The sequence below is a fragment of the Astatotilapia calliptera genome, chromosome 7 (genome assembly GCF_900246225.1).
Source record: "Astatotilapia calliptera chromosome 7, fAstCal1.2, whole genome shotgun sequence".
Taxonomy (NCBI): domain Eukaryota; kingdom Metazoa; phylum Chordata; class Actinopteri; order Cichliformes; family Cichlidae; genus Astatotilapia; species Astatotilapia calliptera.
The window spans coordinates 539,050-550,000 of record NC_039308.1 but is presented as its reverse complement, the minus strand read 5'-3'; the positions used below and the strand labels follow the sequence as shown (position 1 = coordinate 550,000).

The window sequence follows — 10,951 nt, the reverse complement described above, 5'->3', positions numbered from 1 at the left end:
AATAAAATGTATTTTTAGTGACACAAGATACAAACATGGAAGCAAGATGTATAATTAGGATTATTTATAATAAATATGAATAAATTAGTGCAATTTCTTTAACCATAAAGAATAACTAAATCCTTCAGGACAATGTCTCATCAATGCACTGAACTCACTATGTTATCCACCTAACAGCCTCCACATGTTCTCACTGTAATTTCCCCTCATGAATGAATTTGTGCTGCACTAATGTGAATGTTTGCAGGGAAATCAAACACATTTCACTCGCAGTACTCGAGCTGACTTACCTTTGTTTGAATGACGACTTGTACGCGCTGACTCCACAGATAAGGTATGAAATATGTCAGGCTACGTCAGTAGCGGTTGGTCTCCAGAGTTTCTACTCCACGGCCGTATTTCATACGGGTCCACATTTCCAGTGCAGGCTATTTTCTGCAAGTACCGCCGCTTCACCTCTGAATGAAATCGGTCTCTATACAGTTCATTCTCTTTTGAGCTGCTTTTAAGCATCTTTCTTGTAGTCGTCGTTCCAACACAGTGTGTTTGGTTTGATTCGTAGACCCCGAAAATGGCGCTGCGCTCCCATAATGCATTGCGGCGTGACGTCAACTCCAAAGCCCTATCAGCAGCTCGTCTTCCTGTAATGCAGCGGTTCCCAACCTTTTTTTGCTGGGCCCCCCTTGTTTTACAAGAAAAATGTTCACGCCCCCCCCGCAGGCACGCACACGTCCTCCACCCACACACGCCCATATTTTGCTCCATTGCGGTTTATTTTACACCTCAAACATTTAGTAAACAGTTAAGCAAATACAAGTAACCTGCAGGTAGTAATAAATAAACCACTAACTCTTTTACGCTGCGTACACGGGTGATTTTGAACACGCAGCTGTTTCGTCCACGTAAACGGCGTTTCGAATCACCGAAAACAGACTTTTAAAACTCCTTTTTTTGCGTTTCCGTGTGGACGAGGAATGCAGAGTTGGTCACGCAGCGTCAAAGCTATGTGCCTTTTTCACGCCACGCTGTGGCCACGTTATTGTTTACAGGAGATGAATTGCAGAATGATAGAGACGAAATACTGTTAATCTGACTGTCTGCAGGTTTACACGCAGTTACTGTCCCTCCATTACAAAGGCAGAGGCTCACGGTGTCATTATTTTACATGTAGTTGTTTTTTCCTGTGTAATAATGTTCAACATTGCTGTCAATACATTTTTCAAAAATGCCTCTCTGTGGTTAAAAATATAAACAACTGTGGGATCCTGTTTGTCCGTGATTTAAACAGCCCAGCGCTGCTCCCAACGCAGGGAAGACCTGCAGGGAGACCTGCCTCAGCACCTGTGCAGGTGAAGCCAAAGGGCAGATTTGCTTCACCATATTTTCTTTGGCTTAGAATGAAGTTGGTTTGGAAACATATTCAGCGATGCTTCATCTCCTGCTTTGCGTTTGTGTGGGCGCCGTGCTAGCAGTGTCCAAGCGGTTTGTTTTTTCCCCCCTTTTCATTCCGCGCCCCCCCTGCAATGGCTCTGCGCCCCCCACAGTTTGGGGAGGTCTGCTGTAATGGATCCTTTTGGTTATAGATGGCGCCGGTGTACGTGGCTGCTCGTCTGTCGCTGTTTGTTTTAATGTTAGTCCTGTCATGTGTCACTCAGGAAACCCGGTAAAGGCCAGGGCTGCCACTATTTGTCGACTAGTCACGATTACGTCGACTATCAAAATCGTCGACGACTGATTTAATAGTCGACGCGTCGTTTGAAGCTTTGTAAGATCACAAAAGACGCAGGAATAAGTAGCAGGATTTAAGAGTGTAATAACGGACTGAAACAGAAGATGGCAGCACTGCATGTACAAGGATGTCAGCTACCGTTAAACCCCGAAGAAGAAGAAGAAGAAGAAGCAGCTGTGTCCCAGAATTCATAGCGCGGCCCAGCGCAGTTTCCAACAATGGCGGCAGCTGGTTAGTTTTAATATTACTCTTATTATTCTTTCTGGGTCACAAAATAAACGTTTAACATATTTTCAGGCTTGAATGTAGCTGTGTAAACCTCAAATATCTGCTCAGTTTATCAGGACACCACATATTTTCAAAAGCACTCCGACGTTTTCGGAGACGTCTGTTACCCACTAGCTCGTTAGCGAGCCGGGGGCTAGGCTAACTAGCGCCGTGAGAACACCGGACTCCCGGCAAATCGTTTTCAAACCCACCGCGGTCTTTCGCTACTCAGGTTAAACATGATATATGAGTCACTTAGATAACTTAAAAATGTTGTTGTTTGGCTTTTTTTTTAGTATTTTATTTGTTCCTGAGTAAATCAGTTTGTCTGAGATTAAAGTTATAGTTTTTACACAGCTGAATAAACGTCAGACAGACAGCTGATTATCAGAAGTGTGAGATGCTCCAGAATATACTCCAGTGTCCTGTTATAGTTTAGATAGCAAGGAGTTTATTAAACTTCACCGAAACAATTGCAAATTTCATTAAAATTTAATAAACTATCATCTTGTCTTTATTTTTAGTTAGCACCTGAAACACTTCAAGCTGTAAGCTAATGATAGTTATATAAGAGCAGATGCTGCTGGTGCAATAAGCTGTAGTTTTACGTCTAATGGATGATGATCTGATTAGTCGACTAATTGCAAAAATAATCGGTGACTAGTCGACTATCAAAATAATCGTTTGTGGCAGCCCTAGTAAAGGCGTGGAGGTAGCACGGAAGATCCCCGTTGTCGGCTTGGATGATGCTCCGCTCCTTCGTGACCCCGTCCTCCTCGGCTCCTTTTCTTTGTGGCGTGAACGCAAACCTGCCGTCAGTGACGGCTTATTTCATGCCTGGTGTGACAGAGGGAGGAGCAGGAAACCACAAAACACTTTAACCTCCTAGGACCTGCGTCTACATATGTGGACATTTTGGGTTATTTAGACCAAAATACTCAAATTTGCTCTACATGGGCCTGATGTCCACTTACGAGGACGTTATGCTGCTGCTGTTCTATCAACATTTTAAATGAATATCCTCACATCTGGATATTATTTTCATCAGAAACAAAAATCAGGTAAAAAACAATCTGGTAATTCTTTGTTTTCACATTGATCAGGTCCCAATCAGCCCAAATATCAGAGAGAAATTAAAAACGCTGCTGTGGAAGAGTTCAGGTCTCAGGAGGTTAAACATTTGTCATAAGAGCAGTCAATAAAACGATGTGTTCATTCTGAGCTTCATGAGCTAAACGTTTAACAGAGAAGCAGCGGCGAACGCGTCGTTCCCTCCTGGTTTGTTTCAGTCCCGCCTCCTTTCTGTCTGACGGCGGTCAGCACCTGTGTGACCTCCGCCCGTCCTCTGGCACCTCGTTGATAATCAGGAGGCAGCGTTTCATTTTATCCCTGCCAACATCTTAATCTGCATAAGGTCGCGTTGCCGGGCACGCGTCCCCCTGACTGTGAAATATTAATGAAGCGTTGGCGTGCAGCGCCTTGTGTGCTGATGTCGTGTTAATGAGATACGAGGAAGAAGGCTGAGCGGCCGCAGACGACCTCCATCATCTGATGGAGGATGCTGATGGTTAAAGCCCACAGACGCTGCAGGAAAGCAAGGAGACCCCGCCCACGCTGAGCACTCGTATCTGAGGACGTTGCCTGAGAGTCTCTGACCTGCACGGAGTCTGCTCGCATCACGGCGTCGGACGAACATCAGCCGTGAAACCGTCACTTACATCACAGCCCCTCCCCACCCTGAGGGTCACATCCAGCCTCAGCAGAAAGTGTACTTTATTGTGTACTTTATTGAGCCCCGTGGGGAAATTGCTCTCTGCATTTAACCCATTCACTCAGTGAAGCAGTGGGCAGCCATTGGGCGCCCGGGGAGCAGTGTGTAGGGACGGTACCTTGCTCAGGGGTACCTCAGGGTAGCTGTTAAGGGGAATCGAACCCCCGACCTTCCGATCATGGGGCAACCACTCTACCTACTGAGCTATCCCTGCCAGGTTGGCGTGATTAATTATTCAGTATACAACAAAAAGATACACCATCAAAATGAAAAACAGTAAAAAACTCGACTGAACCAGCTTAAAAATCAGAAACAATAAAAAAGTCCAAACTGTGGTTTGCACGCGTCCAGATACGATGGAAAGTCTCTGAAGCAGTGAAACAGTGACAGTGATGGAAACGGACAAATAAAGTGGGCTGTAAGGAGCCGGCTTGCTATTCTTTATTCAGAGCTTCCTCCTCATGGATACACGTCAATAAAAAATGCATTAGCTTTATTGCAGAGCAGGAAGCATCTGCTGCAGGCTGAAGAAGAGCGGGCACTATCGTGATGGAGGAGGCAGAGCAGCTCACTGAAGATCGGCGTTCATCTCCTGCTTTCTGACATCGTCTCACAGCCACAGGCCCACTGGAGCAGCTTTTTCCCCACTCTTATTATTCTTTGTCTCCTTCATGTTTGAGGCACAGGTTTGGAACCACAGTTCCCATGATGCTTTGTCATAAATAAACAGGAAGTACGTTCTAAGAGTCCTGAATGGAAATCAAAACTCTGGCCCTCAGACGGCTCTCGGTGAGTCAGTCGTAGTAAAGATGGAGGTCAGCGTGCTTCTTTTCTCTGAGATTACTGCTGTCTGCTCCACGCTGTTGTGGGAGGAGCCAGAGGCAACAATGACGCATTTACAGCGTCCAAAGGAAGATGTTAGCAGAGAACAAGTGAGATAGGCAGGGAGAATAAGAAAGACAGGAGTACTGGGAGGCTGCAGTGTTGGTCGCAGTGACCATTACGTTTACAGTTCAGTTTGATGTGTATGGCTCCAAATCAAAACAACAATAAGTGAATTCTAAAAATAGACATCAAAGTGAAAGTAATGATGTTCTGACGTGAAGCTTCGTCTGTTCGTCTGGAAGCAGGATTAACTCTGCTCGACTCGGATCTCATCTTGTCCACGTCCCGCTAACAGAAAAGTTGTCCTCGCAGACAAATACAAACATATTTATAGAATAAGCTTCATTAAACTTTAAGATTCATTTAACATTATTTCAACCCTCTAATAACGATCAGTGTGGGAAACATTTTCTTCAGAATTGCAGTTTTATGTGAGGTTAAGGTTTCACTAAAGGAATCATTGTAAAAGATTCAACGGTCAGCTAAAAATATTTAGATGATAACAACAGAAGTGAAGGAAGGAGAAAGGTGAAGACATCAGACTGACAGAGCCGTCTCACTGATGCGTCACACTCCCACGCCCGGAGGATTTCTATCCAGCAGCTTTGACAGACGGGAGTCTTTTAATGTGGCGGGGAGAGAAAACAGGCTGGAGCATCCTCTCAGATACGGCACCTACGTCACCTTCATCATCCCAGCACTGCTTCCGTTTCCATTTCAGAGACTTATTTTTTCACACTGGTCATATTTCATGGCTGTGGTGTAAACACGAACGTCTCCGAGTATGAAAGGTTCACTCAGAGTTCAGCAGGTGGGAGGAAGCACCGTCCTCCTCGTCTTCAGTCTGGAGCTCCTCCCAGTAAACCTGCAGACAGATGCTAACCCGATGCTAACAGCATCGGGTTAGCATCGGCACAGTTCGGCACAGACGTGCTCAGACGTCATGATGAATGAGGCGGGTGCTGTGATGGATGCTGTGATGGAGGAGTAGCGATGGTGCATCATCGGCTTCGTCACCTGTGTGATGCATCGCCGCTCACGGACAGTGGGACACAGAGCGTGTCAGCTGTTCTGTGCAAACAGCCAGACCTCCACCCGTGTCCCCTTTGCGCCACCATCCAGTAGTTTAGTACAGTTTGTTTCATTTTCACCAAAAAAATCTGTTTTTCTGTGAACTGACAGCGCGAGGGCTTCGCTTCAGATTTGTGGGGTCAGAGGTGAGGTCACTTCCTCCCACAGGTGAAGTGTGAGGAGGTTAAAACTGTTTCTGGCCTTCATGAAACACAACAGAGACCACGTCACCATAGACGGCATCTCTTTGAAAGGTTCGATGGCCTTCAGTCCAAACCGGTGGCGCGTGGCGTTTGTTGCAGTGCAACAACAGGTGTGCCTCCGTTTGCCTTTCAGGGTTAACGTGAACCACGTGAGCGCTGCAGGTCTGAGCTGATCGCCTTCTCGAGGCCAGGTAAGCAGCCTGTAGGACCCTGTTACATACAGGTGTGGATGTGACAGGTAGGACTGAACCATCGTTCGTGGTCTGGAGCTTCCTCTGTGAGACCAAACCGAGTCGAGGATCAGGCTTACCCTCCACAGAAGCTCCACGTCAGTGTGGGTGCAGCGTCTTCCTGTACCGGCATCAGCGTCGGGGAAACCGACAGACCCGCACCCTCAACCCGGCTGCGGTGACAGGAAAATGAGGACTACGGCAGGGCAAGTATAACGGCGCCGTTAGGAGGAGCACGGTTTCTCGGGTCGTTCTAAAGATGCTTCTTCATCACTATCAGCTCTTTAACCTCGCTTAGAGCAGGTGGGTCCACAGCATCTGTTACCATGGCGACGTGTCCCTCCTTATAAACGCTGAGAGCAGAGTGAAACCACAGACTCTGCTTCAGTGATGATGTCATCAGTGCAGACAGAGAGGTTTGGTTCTGATTGGTGTGTATGGGGTGGGCGGTACCTCGCTGCTGCTCACCTGTAGGCCTGAAGCTTCTCGTCGCCCCGCCTCCACGCAGCTTTGAGATGAGCTCATCGGCTTATTTCTCCTCGTGTGATCCGACACAGCACTTTATCTCCTGCTGCTCGCCCACCGCACTAAAAACTTTCCCACTGCTTTAATGTGTCTTTCTCAACTCTGAGACGCCGAGGCCGCCGCCCAATTTATCACCTGTCAGGAGGCAAAGACGCGATCTGAGAGGCGTGTTTCAGTGAGCGTGACCTCGTGTTTTAACCAGCTGTTTGTTCCCCTCCATCGCCCCTGCAGGTGTGTACCCATCCCTGCAGTATAAGAGTGCACAGGCTCAGGATGATAACACAGCAGTGACGCCGATCGATCGCTCCGTTGTTTTTAAACAATAACAATCATAAATACAACATAACATAAAATTCTGAGCGTTTCATCAGCGTCTAAAGAAGCTGAGGCTGTTTTCCTTCGTGCTCTGACGCTGAATTTTCAATTCTAATTGTCTTTTTAATGTTTCGCTCAGCAGGGACTTATTACCAACCAGGCAGCAGCACTTTGACTCCTCTTAGTTCACAGATTTGTAGATTAGAGGTGAAGAACTCAGAGGTGCAGCCGACCCGCTGTGACCGCTTCACACGTTCAAGTTTTCATTCTTTGCTGTGACTGAGGGGGAATTTTTAACGTGATGGTCCAGTTTATTTTTGTTTATTTTCATTCTGCAGAAACAGGAGCAGATTACGGGAACATCAAACCCGGAGAACAAACTGACTCTGCTGCAGCCTTTGCTCATGTTCATATCTCAGGGACTAACCGTGCTCTTATACTGAAGGCAGTTTCACTGCCCCGCCCACTTCACATCACTATGGGCTGCCTGCCATGGTTAATGAAGTACGTTGGCCCTGAGAGGCCAAACGGACTGCAACTTGCAAAGAAAACACCACTAATAAGAAAAACGCTGCAAAAGCACACAAAAAGACAATGGAAATAGGAAAAACAGATTTCCAAAACACAAGGTGTCTGGGGAGACAATAACCCGACGGACCAGTTGCAGGAACCAAAACATGCTAAGAATTGTGCTGGGCGACACTTAAAAGAAGTGGAGGATCTATCGGTTTTGTGAGGAAAGAAAAGATGAGAGGTAAGCGTGTTAGCCTGACTATTAGCCTACAGTTCCGTCTTGAGTATGATATCGATCATGATAAAACACGACTACCATGTTTTGGGTTCCTGCAACTGGTCCGTCAGGTCATTGTCTCCCCAGAAACACTTGTGTTTTTTCCTATTTCTGTTGTCGCTTTTCTTATTTCCGTTGTATTTTGTGTTCTTTTGCACCATTTTTCTTATTGCTGGTGTTTTCTTAAGTTGCAGTCCGTTTGGCCTCTCAGGGCCACCGTAGGGAAGTCACTGCTTCACTGGTAGCAGCTTATTAACACAAGCAATCAGAACTAAACCTGTTAATCCGGTACAAAGACGACGTGTTGGGAACGTTTCTGTGACCCGGGGACGGACGGACGCGCTGCAACGTTACAGCAGTTCATTCACTCGTGGTGTTGGCAGTGGGCGGAGGTGGTGATAGAGCGAGGAATCTGAAGCTATCCTCATTCCTGTCGGGCTTGCACTGAAGGAAGCGCTCCGCTGGCGACATGCTGGGTTTTGGGTTGGCGGCGGAAACCCTCCCAGATAATCTCAGAGGCGGCTCAGTGACAGCAGGGTTCTCCTCGCCGTGCTGTCCGTCTTTTATTGATGAGCAGGAAATGAATATTTGAAGGCAGAGCCTCGGTATGAGCGTGACTCTGGGGTAACTGAACTCCTCACGCTCAATTATTCAGGAGCTCACAGCGACACCGAGCGCGGCGCCAAGAACAGACGACACTGGCTCAGCTACGCCTTCCAGAGAGCAGCAGAGTCCAGTACTAAGGCTTTACTGGAAACCAGTGAGTGCAGGCAACAGCTCACGTCATCTCAGTTTGAGTTTTGGCGCTCCTCGCTGCAGGAATCGTGTCACAGCGAGGAGGCTGGGCAGTGTTCAATGATTAGCGTGACTACGTTGCGTTACCGCCACAAGCAGGAGGAGGAGCCTCTCACCAGCTTCCACTAAACATCAGGAAGATCGCGTTAACCACGAGATGCTGTACCAATGACATCATCGGTCACACATGCTGTTTGACAGCCGGACACAAACCAGACCGCACCGAGCTCAGGGGTGTTCTCGTCATTTTTTACTGCTTTTACACAAGAAGTGAAGACGGAGGCGTCTTTGTTGACCCCGCCTTCAAACATCGCGGCATTCCTCAGTGGATCAGAACAAACCTAAACCTCACGCTCGCCCGACATTGCTCTGGAGGGAGGAACTGAGCGATGCTGACGTGCTCGCTGCAGCGATGCTGCTGCTTTGCTCAGTGAGGCTGACTCGTCAGCTGTGACGACCTTTACTGTGTTTTATTTTCTGAGGAATAAAAGTATGAATGTAATTGGTGAGATGCAATGATGTCATCGTGCAGTGCTTCTATTGAGATCTCTGATGAGGAGCGAGGAGGTCAGCTTGGCAGTCTTCTATCTCGCCTCAGAGGCCCCACCCACACGGGACCTCCGCCTGAGCTCAGAACACTTCTCCATGCTGTGATCTCAGTCAGGCGGCTTCTGTGTGAGCACCTCTTTCACGGAAGTGCTCGTTGGCGAGATAGTGTAGCTCGGTGTGGCGTAGGACGCGGATCTTAACGAGCTCTGGCAGGCGTCCTCAGGATTAATGTTCAGGAGAAGGATTAAGGCTATAAAGATGGGCGGGCTTTGCCAGGTGATGATGGTAAGCCCCTCAGTGGCGCCGTGCTCTCTACGTTGAGCTTGCAGAGGTTTGAAGGCTGAGCGTGGATGATGAGACACCGTGCAGCAGAGTCACATGATGCCATCAAATCTGCTGCTGAGTCTCAGTCACCTTCAGGGAGCGTTTGGAGGCGGGGTTTCAGAGAAATAGAGCTTGTCACTTGTTAATGTTTGCCTGACAGCTAACACACGCTTCATGTTCCTGCACCATGTACGTGTCCAGAGTCCCGCCTCCTTTATTTATCGAAGTAAACATAAACGCAGATCCAGATTTCTTTGGCGTGAGCTCCGCCTCAGCAGCACTCTACCGATTGTAAGTGTCTTCCTGACGGACGCCATCATCAGAACAGGCAGGTGTGCTCTGTTAGCTGCCTTTAACCTCTCTCAACACTGGTCAGTCACACCAAGACAATAAAACACGGCATAGCTTCAGCGTCTCAAACGCGAAGCCCTAAATCTGCATTGTTTCTAATGGTCAGCAGGGGGCGATCCAAGACCTCATCTGAGCTCAAAAAGATTCTTTCTGTTAAACTGGTGTCATCATGTGTTGCCACCAGAGGGCGCTCTCTACAGCTCAAGCATCCAGCTGAGCTCAGCGAGCTGATAGGTGTGTGTGTGTGTGTGTGTGTGTGTGTGTGTGTGTGTGTGTGTGTGTGTGTGTGTGTGTGTGTGTGTGTGTGCGTGCTGACACAAAAGCCTGGATTAGTCACATGTTTGTTTTCTGTGTGTGGGACAGTGAGATGCGCTCTGGGTAATAAATAACCAGGAGCTGCAGCGGGATGCCACCGCCGCTAACCTTCAGTGTCAGGAAACTGCTGAGAGGCCACCTGGGCCTGCCAGCTGCATGCGTGTGTGTTTGTGTGTTAGTAATGTTGCGTGGACACAAACCAATAAAACAACAGCAAGTTGGAGTGAGGTCAGCCAGTTCAGGTTTAAAGTTTGATTGGACGTTCAGCTCTGTGAGGACGTAGAGTCCTGAGGTTCAGTCAGGTCGTCACATGACTGTTAGAGGGCTCTGATTGGGTTTCAGGGTCACACAAATGTTTGACATGGTGATACACACATGCATATGTGTGTGAAGATGAGGAGTGTGTGTGTGTGCCTGCTATGAATACACACCAACAGGCCACAGGAAGGATGCCCTCCTGTGTTCAAAGGTCACACGTTGTGTTTTTGTGTTCCAGTGATCTCACCGCGTTTCCAGCATGTAACCTCACACACATGCAGAAACTACACGAAGCAGTGGCTGTTGTGGGCGGGGCCAGTTGTTATTCGTGTGAAATGATGTGACTCGGTGGTCGTGTGGGGAGCGAGCGTCTTGGAGAGCTGCGCTGAATAAACTCGATTAGACCGATGATTTAAACTGAGAGCGCCGGCTGTTACCAGCAGCACAGTAGCTGGTCAGCAGCTCATCCATCCACAGCATGACGAAGGTCACCGCAAACGAGTCACATCATCTTCATCATCTTCACAGCTCTCGCAGCACGAAGGCAGCATCAGCTCGCAGCGAAGTGTGAGG

General features: G+C 48.0%; 1 protein-coding gene across 3 annotated transcripts in view; it reads left to right on the top strand.

Moving 5' to 3' along the window:
• The window catches only part of LOC113024999 (carbohydrate sulfotransferase 8-like), a 43,844-nt gene that overhangs the window by 27,657 nt on the left and 5,236 nt on the right, over positions 1-10,951 (top strand). For 2 of the 3 annotated variants that reach the window (XM_026172314.1, XM_026172313.1), the window contains exon 3: positions 10,907-10,945. The exons of the other annotated variant lie outside the window; for it this stretch is intronic. In XM_026172314.1, the coding sequence (XP_026028099.1) occupies positions 10,907-10,945 (39 nt within the window). The remainder of the gene's footprint in view (positions 1-10,906; positions 10,946-10,951) is intronic. 3 annotated transcript variants of the gene reach the window in all.